This window comes from Triticum dicoccoides, chromosome 1B (genome assembly GCF_002162155.2).
Source record: "Triticum dicoccoides isolate Atlit2015 ecotype Zavitan chromosome 1B, WEW_v2.0, whole genome shotgun sequence".
Taxonomy (NCBI): domain Eukaryota; kingdom Viridiplantae; phylum Streptophyta; class Magnoliopsida; order Poales; family Poaceae; genus Triticum; species Triticum dicoccoides.
Genome location: NC_041381.1, coordinates 176,488,660 through 176,507,682, shown reverse-complemented (window position 1 = coordinate 176,507,682; position 19,023 = coordinate 176,488,660). Strand labels below are relative to the sequence as shown.

Genomic DNA, 19,023 nt, shown 5'->3' with positions numbered 1-19,023 from the left:
ATCTGTTTTGGATGTTTAATGGGCTTTACTATGCACTTTTATATTATTTTTGGGACTAACCTATTAACCGAAGGCCCAGTGCAAATTGTTGTTTTTGCCTATTTCAGTGTTTCGCAGAAAAGGAATATCAAACGGAGTCCAAATGGAATGAAACCTTTGGGAGAGTCATTTTTGGAACAAAAGCAATCCAGGAGACTTGGAGTGGACGTCAAGGAAGCAACGAGGTGGCCACGAGGCAGGGAGGCGCGCCTACCCCCCTTGGGCGCGCCCCCACCCTCATGGGCCCCTCGTGGCTCCCCTGACCGACTTCTTTTGCCTATATATACTCATATACCCTGAAAACATCCGGGACCACAATAGATCGGGAGTTCCGCCGCCGCAAGCCTCTGTAGCCACCAAAAACCAACCGGGACCCTGTTCCAGCACCCAGCCGGAGGGGGGTCCCTCGCCGGTGGCCATCTTCATCATCCCGGCGATCTCCATGACGAGGAGGGAGTAGTTCACCCTCGGGGCTGAGGGTATGTACCAGTAGCTATGTGTTTGATCTCTCTCTCTCTCTCTTGTTCTTGATTCAGCACGATCTTGATGTATCTGAGCTTTGCTATTATAGTTGGATCTTATGATGTTTCTCCCCCTCTACTCTCTTGTGATGGATTGAGTTTTCCCTTTGAAGTTATCTTATCGGATTGAGTCTTTAAGGATTTGAGAACACTTGATGTATGTCTTGCATGTGCTTATATGTGGTGACAATGGGATTGTTGGGGAACGCAGTAATTTCAAAAAAAATCCTACGATCACGCAAGATCTATCTAGGTGATGCATAGCAATGAGAGGGGAGAGTGTTGTCTACATACCCTCGTAGACCGAAAGCGGAAGCGTTTAGTAACGCGGTTGATGTAGTCGAACTTCTTCGTGATCCAACCGATCCAAGTACCGAACGTACGGCACCTCCGCGTTCAGCGCACGTTCAGCTCGATGACGTCCCTCGTACTCTTGATCCAGTTGAGGCCGAGGGATAGTTTTGTCAGCACGACGGCATGGTGACGGTGATGATGAAGTTACCAACGCAGGGCTTCCCCTAAGCACTACGATGATATGACCGAGGTGTGTAACTGTGGAGGGGGCACCGCACACGGCTAAAACAATTGTCCACTTGTGTGTCCATGGGGTGCCCCCTCCCCCGTATATAAAGGAGTGGAGGAGGGGGGGCGACCCTCTACTATGGCACGCCCTAGGGAGTCCTACTCCTACCGGGAGTAGGATTTCCCCCTTCCATGTAGTAGGAGTAGGAGAGAAGGAAGGGGAAGAGAGAAGAGAAGGAAGTAGGGGGTATCGCCCATCCCCCTAGTCCAATTCGGTCTAGGCCTTGGGGGGGCGCGGCCTGCCCTAGGCAGCCCCTCTCTCTCTCCCTTAAATCCCAACTAGTTGAGCCGTTGCGCCAAATGGCGCAGAGACCTGCTGAAGACATGTTGTCGATGAAAATAGTTTCATGGTGCAAGAACCTTCAACTAAAGCCATGTTCGCGATGAAAATAGTTTCCTTTACTAAGGACAGGCCATGCATATATAGTCGATTTAGTTGTGGTCTGCTAAATCCATATGCGCCTTGAAAAAAAACATGGTTTAATTTGCAGAGCCTCACGTGTTTCAAGTATGAATAAGAACTACGAACTCTTTTTGTGCGATTCAAACACATTTTCAGAGTTTTTATTTCTTAGTACATGTTGTCTAAAGTAACATTTGCCCAGAGAGAGAGAGAGAGAGAAGCATACCCCTCTCTCATTATGATTATTATTAAAAGGTATTAAATTCGAAATAGACAATTTCATTTACTTGAAGCACTTGAAGAAAAGAACTTAGACATACTTTTAAGCAATGCTCATTTAACCTCTGAAGGACTACGCAATGCTCATTTAACCTGTGAAGGACAAAAATATTCCATCGGCCCTGAATGATGAACTAAACTAAATAAGAAATATATGCAGTAAATTAATTCAAAGTAGAAAAGGGATCTTACATCAAATAAGGCATTACAAATTACATCATTAGAAGAGAATAGGGAAGAAAACCAAACATGAGATTGAGATTAATACATCTAGGAGGAGGTCGTAAACATCACTGTGATCATTTTGCGGCCAGGGGAGCAAAGGATCCATGGTTTTTATATGCCTTGTCCGACTGCTGAGTAGATGACATGGAAACGTCGTCTCTACCATCTCGATGGCTTAGACCCAAGGAGCCGGATGTTCATCTCGGCCCTCCCCAGCTTCCATCAATGGATTTTTCTCTACCATCTCGATGGCTTAGACCCAAGGAGCCGGATGTTCATCTCGGCCCTCCCCAGCTTCCATCAATGGATTTTTATAGTCAGGGTTAAAGACTGAGAGGCCCTATGCATGTTCAAAGATGCGAGTATCATATCCACTACAAATCAAGAAAAAGAAAAGAGAAGACCACAAACATCACAAAAACACAATTTTCACAAATTATCTCTATTGTAAAATTGAGGGAGTAACTCATTATTCGAGAGAACTGGCCATTGAAAATTCAGTTACAATTATCAAAGAGAACTGTAAATTGCTAACTTAATTACATCATTCTTCACATAAGCTTCTCACTGAGGAAATTTCTTGATTGGAAGGTCACATTTCAAGCCATTGCACTTATAAAACCCAGCCCTGTTGTCATTTAAATTGCAAATTAATCATCAATAATGCACAATAATTTATGACCCACAAACGATTTGGAGCCTAAGGAGGAGAAAATATCAGTGCAAATAAATACACACGTAGTAAGATGCATTGCAATTAGTCGTATTACTTGAATTTGTAAGCCGACCAGCAAATTTAGATCAATCATGAGTACACAAAAGAGACAAAGCTTTAACCATAATTGGTGCTTAACCTTCTTGCTCCTGCTAATGATTTTGGCCATGAAGGCATCAGAGCAAGGGGAAGAAGAACAGGACGGCGCCTGCCGGAAGTTGCCGATGGGTGTTGACGGCCTGGCCAAGCCATCTCCCTCCATGATAGGTGGCAGTCGATGGAGAGGTGTAAATATGACGAGATGTGAACATAAGCTCGAGGAAATTAATATGGACCAGCAAACTGACAAAAGCAGAATATAACATAATTATATTGCAGAGTGTACTAACATAATTATATTCTGGATTAAACTAATGGCACAACAATTTACAGGGTTAGAATGCAATGCACATATATATCTCAGTGGCGCAAAAACTATTTAGCCAACTTCACTAACAATGTAGAAATTGGCTTCAGTGTACTAACATAGTTATTTTGGATATAAGCAATCAACCAAGAATTTAACATCAGAGATATCTAACCACTTTAATTACTGAAAAAAGAGCCCAATAGCAAGATAGCACAACATGGAGCTGCATTGACTAGCCCCTTTTAAAGAAAGGCTTTAGGCTCAGAAGTTGTGTAGTTGATCAACTTGGAAATATAAAAGCATTTCCTTCAAATCAGTATAGCACCTCCAACAAATGCGATGTGATAAGAAAGCAATGAACATATACACTACTCCACACTTAGTTTTGTATATAAAAAGAAAGCCATGCCAGATGATTTTTTTGGATCACAGAAACCCAGCCTGAATACATCTAAATGATATAATCAATTTTCGAAATGTTTGGCAGGCACAAGAAAAACATAGGAGTAAAAATAGTAATATATGATTGGTATCTGTATTTGATCCACCTGGGTACATGTACATCCTAAAAGCAACAAACAAGCTGTCATGCAACCTGATGTGCAGCTTATCACATGTTACACAGAACTTCACAAATTATCAGGACATCAATCAAGTATTAAAATGCATGAGCAAGCAGATAAACTTACCCTAGAACTTGTTTCCCAAAGTACTTACAACATGCTGACCACAATTGGCATTTCAATTGGCATTTCCTCAAACAGTCAAGTGCACCTATTATTATTTGGCTGACAAAAATATGAACACCAAACATGCCATCATCGTTAAGAAATTCAAGGATGTGTATGAATTGGACATGAAATATTTGGAGCATGGAATAAAAAACAACACACTGTCTTCTGGCGTAGATGCACAATAGATGCACTCCTTCAAATAGAGATCAATTTTCAGCTGAAACAATAGATGCACTCTTTCAAATATGCATCATAGTAGGTCCTACAAAAATCACGAGAAATTAGAGGATGCACTTGACTGCCTTCTATATCATTTGGAGGACAAAAGAAGCTAGAAAAATTGTGATGAACCAGCAATCCCTGTTAAAAGTAACTATCATTCCCCTATGGTATATGCATATATCAATCAAGAGAGAGGGGGGTATCCCAGGAAACACTTTGCAAACATAAGCTTTTAAACTGGTAGTCAACTTACTGTCAACATGTAAGGTTGCCTCATTTCTGAAAAACACAAATCCACCCTAAATTTTCACATGAATAAAATGTAGATTTTAAAAATGTTTATTATTTAGATGTGTAACCTATCCAGCAAAATCATCAATTGTGCATTCAAGATATGTAGGTAAATAAAAGAATGGGAAATTTTCACCACAAATCTCATCTAGCCATAACAAATCTTAACGTTAGAATAAAAGAACAAAGGGAAGAAAAATCACCTTGATCTTCTTCAACTGTTTAGTTAAATTCTTCTTCTTCCCTTCATCCTCAGATTTGCACACGTATTGTTTAAATAACTAATATATTAGTAAGTTTAAACATTAGCGATGGGAGGGGAGGAAGTAAGAGAAAAAGTGAGAGGAGAGCACCTTGGAAAGACTCTTGAGGAATTGCTTAGCAAAAAATTGAAGCTGGCAACCATGACCTCAGCCTTCAACTCCTTGCGAAGACCCTGCAGCCATCACAATCATTCATGACACAAAGAGGGGAAACAGACACCTCAACAAGATTCTTGAGGAAGTGCTCAACCAAAATTTGAAGCTGGCAACCCACGACCTCGATCCTCCACTCCTCGCGGCGCCCCTGTAGCCAACAAAATCATCAGAGACAATGTCTGGTATCTTCTTGTAGGAAATGGAAAAAGCAAAGAAAGAAATAGCAGATGCAATTGCCAACAAGACTATACTCACTTTCATATGATCTGAAACAAGCAAAATTTGCAAGGGGCGTGAAGGGGAGAAGGATTGAGAGAAGCTCACCTTGACATCTTCCAAGCTCCTCCCGTGCGCACCATCTTCAGCTGTCAGGATCTCATCCATGAAGATGCTGCTTTTCCCTATCACCGGCCTCTCCTCCACCCCGTGAGGCGTCCGCTGCCCGGTCTTCAGCCTCGCTGCTCCACTCCACACCGCTGGCCTCTTGGCCCTCCCCTGCTCTCTCCCATCGGACATCGTGCCTGGATCAACCGGGGAAGTTGGATCAGGTAAGTCAAGGTCTAATTTCAGGCAAATGAATCAGCTATCTCCCATGAGTCCCATCACAAATACACAATTTAAATGTTCAGGGTCAGCTACTCTGGCCGCAGGAGTCCTAACTGCAACGGATTCCACAAAGCTGTTATCAACCCCCAGGAGGCACAGCCTCAAATGGGCAGCACATATCTGATTTGAAACTTGATTCTATTGGAAGAGCACATCCTAATGCGGTTAAGCCACAGAAGCAGTAGGTCATGAGTAATTTCAGTTAGAAAAAATACAACAGGGTCAGCAAAACAGATCGATACCATACCTTGAGATCGCAGGAGCAGCAAAGCAGGTTGGAGGCATCACGCACGCGATCCCGACTCCAGGACCGCCCATGGCCATGGCCGCATTCCAAAGCTCCAGCCGCCAGCGGCACGACGACAAATGTTTCTCACCCGTCTGCCTTGCACACTGCGGTCAGCCGCGAGATCGCCTTCTCTCCTGTGCTCTCCCCTCCCCCGATCCCCTTCTTCACTCCCGTCGCTCTCTCAGTTTTCGATCTGGAGCGGGAGGGACCGACGGAGCCATCCAGCGATGGCGGCGGCACCGGCATGGGCCTGACGCGACCACGCAGCAGTCAGACAGGGGAGGAAGAGAGGTTGCGAGGTGGATCTGGTGGAAGTGATGCCGGGGCTTGAGGCGGAGAGGCATTAGTCGCTGGGCCTCGCCGCCGGCCTCCTTTTTATCTCCCTTCTTCCTCTCCCTCGTTGTGCTCGTCTGCCACTCTTCGTCGCCCTTTGCCTGCAGGTCGCCGCCGTGGTGGGGATACGGGAAGGAGGAGGGGTGGAAGGGAGGAATGGTGCGGCAGCTGTGAGAAGGAGCAGGTGGCTGTGGATGCGGTTACTCCGCCGAATTTTCGTAACTCTCTAGTACTCCGATAAATACCCGAACCATTCAGAACCTTTCCGATGTTCGAATATAGCCTTCCAATATATCGATCTTTACGTCTCCGACATTTCGATCTTCGTCATGTCCCTGATCTCATCCGAGACTCCGAACAACCTTCGATACATCAAAACACATAAACTCATAATACCGATCGTCACCGAACGTTAAGTGTGCGGACCCTACGGGTTCGAGAACTATGTAGACATGATCGAGACATATCTCCAGCCAATAACCAATAGTAGAACCTGGATGCTCATATTGGCTCCCACATATTCTACGAAGATCTTTATCGGTCAAACCGCATAACAACATACGTTGTTCTCTTTGTTATTGGTATGTTACTTGACCGAGATTCGATCGTCGGTATCTCAATACCTAGTTCAATCTCGTTACCGGCAAGTCTCTTTACTCGCTCTGTAATGCATCATCCCGTAACTAACTCATTAGTCACATTGCTTGCAAAGCTTATAGTGATGTGCATTACCGACAGGGCCCAGAGATACCTCTCCGGCAATCGGAGTGACAAATCCTAATCTTAATCTATGCCAACTCAATAAACACCATCGGAGACACCCTGCAGAACACCTTTATAATCACTCAGTTACGTTGTGACATTTGGTAGCACACAAAGTGTTCCTCTGGTATTCAGGAGTTGCATAATCTCATAGTCATAGGAACATGTATAAGTCATGAAGAAAGCAAATAGCAACATACGAAACAATCAAGTGCTAAGCTAACGGAATGGGTCACGTCAATCACATCATTCTCTAATGATGTGATCCTGTTAATCAAATGACAACTCATGTCTATGGCTAGAAAACTTAACCATCTTTGATTCAACGAGCTAGTCAAGTAGAGGCATACTGTTTGTCTATGTATTCACACATGTACTAAGTTTCCGGTTAATACAATTCTAGCATGAATAAAAAACATTTATCATGATATATGGAAATATAAATAACAACTTTGTTATTGCCTCTAGGGCATATTTCCTTCAGTCTCCCACTTGCACTAGAGTCAATAATCTAGTTCACATCACCATGTGATTTAACATCAATATTCACATCTGTATGTGATTAACACCTATAGTTCACATCGTCATGTGATCAACACCCGAAGGGTTTACTAGAGTCAATAATCTAGTTCACATCGCTATGTGATTAACACCCAAAGAGTACTAAGGTGTGACCATGTTTTGCTCATGAGAGAAGTTTAGTCAACGGGTCTGTCACATTCAGAGCTGTATGTATTTTGCAAATATTTTATGTCTACAATGCTCTGCACGGAGCTACTCTAGTTAATTGCTCCCACTTTCAATATGTATCCAGATTGAAACTTAGAATCATCTGGATCGGTGCAAAAGCTTGCATCGATGTAACTCTTTACGACGAACTCTTTATCACCCCCATCGCCGAGAAACATTTCCTTAGTCCTTACTAAGGATAATCTTGACCGCTGTCCAGTGATCTACTCCTAGATCAAAATTGTACTCCCTTGCCAAACTCAGGGCAGGGTACACAATAAGTCTGGTACACAGCACACCATACTTTATAGAACCTATGATTGTGGCATAGGGAATGACTTTCATTCCTTTCTATTTTCTGCCATGGTCGGGCTTTGAGTCTTACTCAACTTTACACCTTGTAATACAGGCAAGAACTCCTTCTTTGACTGCTCCATTTTGAACTACTTCAAAAATTTGTCAAGGTATGTACTCATTGAAAAAACTTATCAAGCGTCTTGATCTATCTCTATAGATCTTGATGCTCAATATGTAAGCAACTTCCTCGAGGTCTTTCTTTGAAAAACTCCTTTCAAACACTCCTTTTATGCTTTCCAGAAAATTCTACATCATTTCCGATCAACAATATGTCATTCACATATACTTATCAGAAAGGTTGTAGTGCTCCCACTCACTTTCTTGTAAATACAGGTTTCACCAGAAGTCTGTATAAAATCATATGCTTTGATCAACTCATCAAAGCGTATATTCCAACTCCGAGAGGCTTGCACCAGTCCATAAATGGATCGCTGGAGCTTGCACACTTTGTTAGCACCCTTTGGGTCGACAAAATCTTTTGGTTGCATCACATACAACTCTTATTTAAGAAATCCATTAAGGAATGCAGGTTTGACATCCACTTGCCAAATTTCATAAAATGCGGCAATTGCTAACATGATTCGGATAGACTTTTAAGCATCGATACGAGTGAGAAAATCTCATTATATCCAACATCTTGAACTTGTCAAAAACATTTTTGCGACAATTCGAGCTTTGTAGATAGTAACACTACTATTAGCATCCGTCTTCCTCTTGAAAATCCATTTATTCTCTATGGCTTGACAATCATTGGGCAAGTCAACCAAAGTCCACACTTTGTTCTCATACATGGATCCCATCTCAGATTTCATGGCCTCAAGCCATTTTGCGGAATCTAGGCTCATCATCGCTTCCTCATAGTTTGTAGGTTCGCTATGGTCTAGTAACATGACTTGTAGAACAGGATTATTGTACCACTCTGGTGCGGTATGTGCTCTGGAAGGCCTATGAGGTTTTATAGTAACTTGATCTGAAGTTTCATGATCATCATCATTAGCTTCCTCACTAATTGGTGTAGGAATCACTGGAATTAATTTCTATGATGAACTACTTTCTAATTCGGGAGAAGGTACAATTACCTCATCAAGTTCTACTTTCCTCCCACTCACTTCTTTCAAGAGAAACTCCTTCTCTAGAAAGGATCCATTCTTAGCAACGAATATCTTGCCTTTGGATCTGTGATAGAAGGTGTACCCAATAATTTCCTTTGGGTATTCTATGAACACGCACTTCTCCAATTTGGGTTCGAGCTTATCAGGTTGAAGCTTTTTTACATAAGCATCGCAGCCCCAAACTTTAAGAAACGACAACTTCGGTTTCTTGCCAAACCACAGTTCATAAGGCGTCGTCTCAACAGATTTTGATGGTGCCCTATTTAAAATGAATGCAGCTATCTCTAATGCATAACCCCAAAACGATAGTGGTAAATCGGTAAGATACATCATAGATTGCACCATATCCAATAAAGTGCGGTTACGACGTTTGGACACAACATTACGCTGTGTTGTTCCATGTGGTGTGAGCTGTGAAACTATTATACATTGTTTTAAATGAAGGACAAACTCGTAACTCAAATATTCTCCTCTACGATCAGATTGTAGAAACTTTATTTTCTTGTTACGATGATTCTCCACTTCACTCTGAAATTCTTTGAACTTTTCAACTGTTTCAGATTTGTGTTTCATTAAGTAGATATACCCATATCTGCTCAAATCATCTGTGAAGGTCAGAAAATAATGATACCCGCCACGAGCATCAACACTCATTGGACTGCATACATTGGTATGTATTATTTCCAACAAGTCAGTAGCTCGTTCCATTGTTCCGAAGAACGGAGTTTTAGTCATCTTGCCCAAAAGGCACGGTTCGCAAGCATCAAATGATTCATAACCAAGTGATTCCAAAAGTCCATCTTTATGGAGTTTCTTCATGCACTTTACACCGATATGACCCAAACGACAGTGCCACAAATAAGTTGCACTATCATTATCAACTTTACATCTTTTGGTATCAATATTATGAATATGTGTATCACTACGATCGAGATCCAACAAACTATTTTCATTGGGTGTATGACCATCGAGGGTTTTATTCATGTAAATAGAACAATAATTATTCTCTGACTTTAAATGAATAACCGTATTGCAATAAACATGATCAAATCATATTCATGCTCAACACAAACACCCAATAACATTTATTTAGGTTTAACACTAATCCCGAAAGTATAGGGGGTATGTGATGATGATCATATCAATCTTGGAACCACTTCCAACATACATCGTCACTTCACCCTCAACTAGTTTCTATTTATTCTGTAACTCTTGTTTCGAGTTACTAATCTCGGCAACCGAACAAGTATCAAATACCCAGGGGCTACTATAAACACTAGCAAGGTACACATCAATAACCTGTATATCAAATATACCCTTGTTCACTTTGCCATCCTTCTTATCCACCAAATATTCAGGGCATTTCTGCTTCCAGTGACCATTTCATTTGCAGTAGAAGCACTCAATTTCAGGCTTTGGCCCAGCTTTGGGCTTCTTCGCGGGAGTGATAACTTGTTTGCCATTCTACTTGAAGTTCACTTTCTTTCCCTTTGCCCTTTTCTTGAAACTAGTGCTCTTGTCAATCATCAACACTTGATGCTCTTTCTTGATTTCTACCTTCGTCAATTTCAGCATCACAAAGAGCTCGGGAATAGTTTTTTGTCATCCCTTACATACTATAGTTCATCACGAAGTTCCAGTAACTTGGTGATGGTGACTAGAGAACTCTGTCAATCGCTATCTTATCTGGAAGATTAACTCCCACTTGATTCAAGCGATTATAGTACCCAGACATTCTGAGTACATGCTCACTAGCTGAGCAATTCTCCTCCATCTTTTAGGCGAAGTACTTGTCGGAGGTCTCATACCTCTTGACACGGGCATGAGTCTGAAATACCAATTTTAGCTCTTGGAACATCTCATATGCTCTGTGACGTTTCAAAAACGTTTTTGAAGTCTCGGTTCTAATCCGTAAAGTATGGTGCACTAAACTATCAAGCAGTCATCATATTGAGATAGCCAAACGTTCATAACGTCTGCATCTGCTCCTGCAATAGGTCTTTCACCTAGCGGTGCATCAAGGACATAATTCTTCTGTGCAGCAATGAGGATAAACCTCAGATCACGGACCCAATCCGCATCATTGCTACTATCATCTTTCAAATTAGTTTTCTCTAGGAACATATAAAAAACATAGGGAAGCTACAACGCGAGCTATTGATCTACAACATAATTTGCAAAATACTATCAGGACTAAGTTCATGATAAATTAAAGTTCAATTAATCATATTACTCAAGAACTCCCACTTAGATAGACATCCCTCTAGTCATCTAAATGATCACGTGATCCAAATCAATTAAACCATGTCCGATCATCACGTGAGATGGAGTAGTTTTCAATGGTGAACATCACTATGTTGATCATATCTACTATATGATTCACGGTCGACCTTTCGGTCTCCAGTGTTCCGAGGCCATATATGCATATGCTAGGCTCGTCAAGTTTAACCCGAGTATTCTGCGTGTGCAAAACTGGCTTGCACCCATTGTATGTGAACGTAGAGCTTATCACACCCGATCATCATGTGGTGTCTTAGCACGAAGAACTGTCGCAATGGTGCATACTCAGGGAGAACACTTATACCTTGAAATTTTAGTAAGGGATCATGTTATAATGCTACCGCCGAATTAAGAAAAAAAGAAGCATAAAAGATAAACATCACATGTTGATATGGCCATCATCATCGTGTGCCTTTGATCTCCATCTCCCAAGTACCGTCATGATCTCCATTGTTACCGGCATGACACCATGATCTCCATCATCTTGATCTTTTATCAACGTGTCATCACATGGTCGTCTCACCAGCTATTGCTTTTGCAACTATTGCTATCGCATAGCGATAAAGTAAAGCAATTATATGGCGCTTGCATATTATGCAATAACGAGACAACCATAAGGCTCTTGTCAGTTGCCGATAACTTTAACAAAACATGTTCATCTCATACAACAAATTATATCTCATCATGTCTTGACCATATCACATCACAACATGCCCTGCAAAAACAAGTTAGACGTCCTCTACTTTGATGTTGCAAGTTTTACGTGGCTGCTACGGGCTTAGCAACAACTGTTCTTACCTACGCATCAAAACCACAATGATTTTTCATCAAATGTGTTGTTTTAACCTTCAACAATGACCGGTCGTAGCCACACTCGATTCAACTAAAGTTGGAGAAACAGACACTCACTAGCCACCTGTGTGCGAAGCACGTCGGTAGAACCAGTCTCGCGTAAGCGTACGCGTAATGTCGGTCTGAGCCGCTTCATCCAACAATACCACGGAATCGAAGTATGACATGCTGGTAAGCAGTATGACTATTATCGCCCACAACTCTTTATGTTCCACTCGTGCATATGCATAGACCTGGCTCGGATGCCACTGTTGGGGAACGCAGTAATTTTAAAAAAATTCCTACGATCACGCAAGATCTATCTAGGTGATGCATAGCAACGAGAGGGGAGAGTGTTGTATATGTACCCTCGTAGACCGAAAGCGGAATCGTTTAGTAACGCAATTGATGTAGTTGAACTTCTTCGTATCCAACCGATCCAAGTATCGAACGTACGGCACCTCCGCGTTCAGCACACGTTCAGCTCGATGACGTCCCTCGTACTCTTGATCCGGTTGGGGCCGAGGGAGAGTTTCGTCAGCACGACGGCGTGGTTACGGTGATGATGAAGTTACCGGCGCAGGGCTTCGCCTAAGCACTACGATGATATGACCGAGGTGTGTAACTATGGAGGAGGGCACCGCACACGGCTAAAACAATTGTCAATTTGTGTGTCCATGGGGTGCCCCCCTCCCCCTTATATAAAGGAGTGGAGGAGGGGGAGGGTCGGCCCTCTACTATGGCGCGCCCTGGGGAGTCCTACTCCCATCGGGAGTAGGATTCCCCCCCCCCTTCCATGTAGTAGGAGTAGGAGAGAAGGAAGGGGAAGAGAGAAGAGAAGGAACGAGGGGGCGCCGCCCCTCCCCCTAGTCCAATTTGGACTAGGCCTTGGGGGGCGCACGGCTTGCCCTAGGCAGCCCCTCTCTCTCTCCCTTAAAGCCAAATAAGGCCCATATACTCTCCGGCGAATTCCCGTAACTCTCCGGTACTCCGATAAATACCCGAACCACTCAAAACCTTTCCGATGTCCGAATATAGCCTTCCAATATATTAATCTTTACGTCTCGAACATTTCGGGACTCCTCGTCATGTCCCTGATCTCATCCGGGACTCCGAACAACCTTCGGTACATCAAAACACATAAACTCATAATATCGATCGTCACCGAACATTAAGCGTGCGGACCCTACGGGTTCGAGAACTATGTAGACATGACCGAGACATGTCTCCAGTAAATAACCAATAGTGGAACCTGGATGCTCATATTGGCTCCCACATATTCTACGAAGATCTTTATCGATCAAACCGCATAACAACATACGTTGTTCTCTTTGTCATCGGTATGTGACTTGCCCAAGATTCGATCGTCGGTATCTCAATACCTAGTTCAATATCGTTACCGACAAGTCTCTTTACTCGTTCTGTAATGCATCATCCTGTAACTAACTCATTAGTCACATTGCTTGCAGGGCTTATAGTGATGTGCATTACCGAGAGGGCCCAGAGATACCTCTCCGATAATCGGAGTGACAAATCCTAATCTCGATCTATGCCAACTCAACAAACACCATCGGAGACACCCTGTAGAGCACCTTTATAATCACCTAGTTACATTGTGACGTTTGGTAGCACACAAAGTGTTCCTCCGGTATTTGGGAGTTGCATAATCTCATAGTCATAGGAACATGTATAAGTCATGAAGAAAGCAATAGCAACATACTAAACGATCAAGTGCTAAGCTAACGGAATGGGTCACGTCAATCACATCATTCTCTAATGATGTGATCCCGTTAATCAAATGACAACTCATGTCTATGGCTAGGAAACTTAACCATCTTTGATTCAACGAGCTAGTCAAGTAGAGGCATACTAGTGACACTCTGTTTGTCTATGTATTCACACATGTACTAAGTTTCCGGTTAATACAATTCTAGCATGAATAATAAACATTTATCATGATATAAGGAAATACAAATAACAACTTTATTATTGCCTCTAGGGCATATTTCCTTCAGGGATATCACGTGATCCACTTGATGTATGTTTTGGTGATCAACTTGTGAGTTTCGTGATCTCATGAACTTATGCATTGGGGTTGGAACACGTTTTAGTCTTGACTCTCCGGTAGAAACTTTGGGGCACTCTTTGAAGTATTTTGCGTTGGTTGAATAGATGAATCTGAGATTGTGTGATGCATATCATATAATCATACCCACGGATACTTGCGGTGACATTGGAGTATCTAGCTGACATTAGGGTTTTGGTTGATTTGTGTCTTAAGGTGTTATTCTAGTATGAACTCTATGATAGATCGAACGGAAAGAATAGATTCGTGTTATTTTACTACGGACTCTTGAATAAATCGATCAGAAAGGATAACTTTGAGGTGGTTTCGTACCCTACAATAATCTCTTCGTTTGTTCCCTGATATTAGTGACTTTGGAGTGACTCTTTGTTGCATGTTGAGGGATAGTTATATGATCCAATTATGTTATTATTGTTGAGAGAACTTGCACTAGTGAAAGTATGAACCCTAGGCCTTGTTTCCTAGCATTGCAATACCGTTTACGCTCACTTTTACCACTTGTTACCTTGCTGTTTTTGTTGGGGAACGTAGCAGAAATTCAAAATTTTCCTACGCGTATCACCAAGATCTATCTATGGAGAGACCAGCAACGAGTAGAAAGAGAGGAGAGTTTGCATCTACATACCCTTGTAGATCGCTAAGCGGAAGCGTTCAAGTGAACGGGGTTGATGGAGTCGTACTCGTCGTGATTCAGATCACCGATGATCAAGTGCCGAACGGACGGCACCTCCGCGTTCAACACACGTACAGCCCGGTGACGTCTCCCACGCCTTGATCCAGCAAGGAGAGAGGGAGAGGTTGAGGAAGACTCCATCCAACAGCAGCACAACGGCGTAGTGGTGGTGGAGGAGCGTGGCAATCCCGCAGGGCTTCGCCAAGCACCATGGGAGAAGAGGAGGAGGGAGAGGGACAGGGCTGCACCAACGAGAGATCAAATCGCGTGTTATGGGCAGCCCCTAGGCCTCATATATATAGGGGAAAGGGAGGGCTGCGCCCCCTTTAGGGTTTCCCACCCCAAAGGGGTGCGGCCAGCCCTAGATGGCAAAGGGGGCGGCGGCCAGGAGGGGGAGAGAGGGGAGGCGCCCACTAGGTGGGCCTTAAGGCCCATCTGGACTAGGGTTTGCCCCCTCCCACTCTCCCTTGCGCCTTGGCACCTTGTGGGGGGCGCACCAGCCCACCTAGGGGCTGGTCCCCTCCCACACATGGCCCACGCAGCCTTCTGGGGCAGGTGGCCCCACTTGGTGGACCCCCGGGACCCTCCCGGTGGTCCCGGTACAATACCGATATCGCCCGAAACTTTTCCGGTGACCAAAACAGGACTTCCCATATATAAATCTTTACCTCCGGACCATTCCGGAACTCCTCGTGACGTCCGGGATCTCATCCGGGACTCCGAACAACATTCGGTAACCACATACAAGCTTCCTTTATAACCCTAGCGTCATCGAACCTTAAGTGTGTAGACCCTACGGGTTCGGGAGACATGCAGACATGACCGAGACATTCTCCGGTCAATAACCAACAGCGGGATCTGGATACCCATGTTGGCTCCCACATGTTCCACGATGATCTCATCGGATGAACCACGATGTCAAGGACTCAATCGATCCCGTATACAATTCCCTTTGTCTAGCAGTATTTTACTTGCCCGAGATTCGATCGTTGGTATACCGATACCTTGTTCAATCTCGTTACCGGCAAGTCACTTTACTCGTTCCGTAACACATCATCCCGTGATCAACTCCTTGGTCACATTGCGCATATGATGATGTGCTACCGAGTGGGCCCAGAGATACCTCTCCGTTTACACGGAGTGACAAATCCCAGTCTCGATCCGCATAAAACAATAGATACTTTCGGAGATACCTGTAGTGCATCTTTATAGTCACCCAGTTACGTTGTGACGTTTGATACACTCAAAGCACTCCTACGGTATCCAGGAGTTACACGATCTCATGGTCAAAGGAAGAGATACTTGACATTGGCAAAGCTCTAGCAAACGAACTACACGATCTTTGTGCTATGCTTAGGATTGGGTCTTGTCCATCACATCATTCTCCTAATGATGTGATCCCGTTATCAACGACATCCAATGTCCATAGCCAGGAAACCATGACTATCCGTTGATCACAACGAGCTAGTCAACTAGAGGCTCACTAGGGACATATTGTGGTCTATGTATTCACACGTGTATTACGATTTCCGGATAATACAGTTATAGCATGAATAAAAGACTATTATCATGAACAAAGAAATATAATAATAACTTATTTATTATTGCCTCTAGGGCATATTTCTAACAGTCTCCCACTTGCACTAGAGTCAATAATCTAGTTCACATCGCCATGTGATTAACACTCACAGGTCACATCGCCATGTGACTAATACCCAAGAGTTTACTAGAGTCAGTAGTCTAGTTCACATCACTATGTGATTAACACTCAATGAGTTTTATGTTTGATCATGTTGCTTGTGAGAGAGGTTTTAGTCAACGGGTCTGAACCTTTCAGATCCGTGTGTGCTTTACAAATCTCTATGTCATCTCCTAGATGCAGCTACCACGCTCTATTTGGAGCTATTCCAAACAACTGTTCTACTTGGAGCTATTCTAAATTATTGCTCCATTATATGTATCCGGTCTCTCTACTCAGAGCTATCCGGATAGGTGTCAAGCTTGCATCGTCGTAACCTTTATGACGAACTCTTTTACCACCTCCATAATCGAGAAAATTCCTTAGTCCACTAGTTACTAAGGATAACTTTGACCGCTGTCCTGTGAGCCATTCTTGGATCACTCTTGTACCCCTTGACTGACTCATGGCAAGGCACACTTCAGGTGCGGTACACAGCATAGCATACTGAAGAGCCTACGTCTTAAGCATAGGGGACGACCTTCGTCCTTTCTCTCTATTCTGCCGTGGTCGAGCTTTAAGTCTTAACTTCGTACCTTACAACTTAGGCAAGAACTCCTTCTTTGACTGGTCCATCTTGAACACCTTCAAAATTATGTCAAGGTATGTGCTCATTTGAAAGTATTATTAAGCATTTTGGTCTATCCTTATAGATCTTGATGCTCAATGTTCAAGTAGCTTAATCCAGGCTTTCCATTGAAAAACACTTTCAAAATAACCCTATATGCTTTCTAGAAATTCTACATCATCTCTGATCATCAATATGTCAACAACATATACTCATCAGAAATTCTATAGTGCTCCCACTCACTTCTTTGGAAATACAAGTTTCTTATAAACTTTGTATAAATCCAAAATCTTTGATCATCTCATCAAAGCGTACATTCCAACTCCGAGATGCTCACTCCAGTCCTTAGAAGGATTGCTGGAGCTAGCATACCTTTTAGCATCCTTAGGATCGACAAAACCTTTCTGATTGTATTATATACAACCTTTCCTCACGAAAACTGGTAAGGAAACTCGTTTTGATATCCATTTGCCAGACTTCATAAATACAGCTAATGCTAACATGAATCCGACGGACCTTAAGCATCGCTACGGATGAGAAAATCTCATCGTAGTCAACTCTTTGAACTTGTGAAAAAACTCTTCGCCACAAGTCGAGCTTCATGGACGGTGACATTACCGTCCACGTTCGTCTTCTTCTTAAAGTTCCATTTATCTCAATGGCTTGCCGATCATCGGGCAAGTCCACCAAAGTCCATGCTTTGTTCTGATACATGGATCCTATCTCGGATTTCATGGCTTCTAACCATTTGTTGGAATTTGGGCCCACCATCGCTTCTCCATAGCTCGTAGGTTCATTGTTGTCTAGCAACATGACCTTCAAGACAGGATCACCTTACCACTCCGAAGTAGTACGTGTCCTTGTCGTCCTACGAGGTTCGGTAGCGACTTGATCCGAAGTTTCATGATCAATATCATAAGCTTCCACTTCAATTGGTGTAGGTGCCACAGGAACAACTTCCTGTTCCCTGCCACACACTAGTTGAAGAGACGGCTCAATAACCTCATCAAGTCTCCACCATCCTCCCACTCAACTCTTTCGAGAGAAACCTTTCCTCGAGAAAGGACCCGATTCTAGAAACAATTCATATTGCTTTCGGATCTGAATTAGGAGGTATACCCAACTGTTTTGGGTGTCCTATGAAGATGTATTTTATCCGCTTTGGGTTCGAGCTTATCAACCTGAAACTTTTTCACATAAGCGTCGCAGCCCCAAACTTTTAAGAAATGACAACTTAGGTTTCTCTAAACCATAATTCATACGGTGTCATCTCATCGGAATTACGTGGTGCCCTATTTAAAGTGAATGTGGTTGTCTCTAATGCCTAACCCATGAACGATAGTGGTAATTCGATAAGAGACATCATGGTACGCACCATATCCAATAGGGTGCAACTATGATGTTCGGACACACCATCACATTATGGTGTTCCAGGCGGTATTAATTGCGAAACAATTTCCACAATGTCTTAATTGTGTGCCAAAACTCGTAACTCAGATATTCATCTCTATGATCATATCATAGACATTTTATCCTCTTGTCACAATGATCTGCTACTTCACTCTGAAATTACTTGAACCATTCAATAATTCAGACTTGTGTTTCATCAAGTAAATATACTCAACATTTACTCGAATCATCTGTGAAGTAAGAACATAATGATATTCACGGCATGCCTCAGCACTCATTCGACTGCACACATCAAAATGTGTTACTTCCAACAAGTTGCTATCTTGTTCCATCTTACTGAAAATGAGGCTTTTCAGTCATCTTGCCCATGTGGTATGATTTGCATATCTCAAGTGATTCAAAATCAAGTG

At 42.9% G+C, this 19,023-nt stretch overlaps 1 protein-coding gene across 9 annotated transcripts; it reads right to left on the bottom strand.

The window, feature by feature from the left end:
• Positions 1 to 2,475: 2,475 nt before the first annotated feature.
• Positions 2,476 to 6,260, bottom strand: LOC119326491. 9 transcript variants are annotated; one of them, XR_005158018.1, is made up of 7 exons: positions 5,693 to 6,260; positions 5,095 to 5,360; positions 4,934 to 4,987; positions 4,774 to 4,856; positions 4,624 to 4,678; positions 2,904 to 4,169; positions 2,476 to 2,677 (listed from the first exon to the last, which is right to left on the bottom strand). XR_005158018.1 is itself a non-coding variant. In XM_037600129.1 (6 exons), exons 2-6 carry the CDS (start codon positions 5,353 to 5,355, stop codon positions 4,158 to 4,160), a joined length of 465 nt encoding a protein of 154 aa, XP_037456026.1. In that variant the 5' UTR covers positions 5,356 to 5,360; positions 5,693 to 6,260; the 3' UTR covers positions 2,476 to 4,157. The 9 variants fall into 9 exon arrangements, 4 of the variants coding, with proteins under 4 accessions (XP_037456026.1, XP_037456037.1, XP_037456043.1 ...); XR_005158019.1 differs by having other exon boundaries at positions 2,476 to 3,106; positions 3,863 to 4,169; XM_037600129.1 differs by having other exon boundaries at positions 2,476 to 4,169.
• Positions 6,261 to 19,023: the final 12,763 nt, after the last annotated feature.

What these genes read in the sequence shown, in the direction of transcription:
- LOC119326491 (XM_037600129.1), bottom strand. Translation starts at nt 5,355, where the DNA reads ATGTCCGATGGGAGAGAGCAGGGGAGGGCCAAGAGGCCAGCGGTGTGG. An exon ending in TTGTTTCAGATCATATGAAA is followed by an intron (nt 4,988 to 5,094) that starts GTGAGTATAGTC and finishes TGTTGGCTACAG; the next exon opens with GGGCGCCGCGAGGAGTGGAG. An exon ending in GTTGCCAGCTTCAAATTTTG is followed by an intron (nt 4,857 to 4,933) that starts GTTGAGCACTTC and finishes TGATGGCTGCAG; the next exon opens with GGTCTTCGCAAGGAGTTGAA.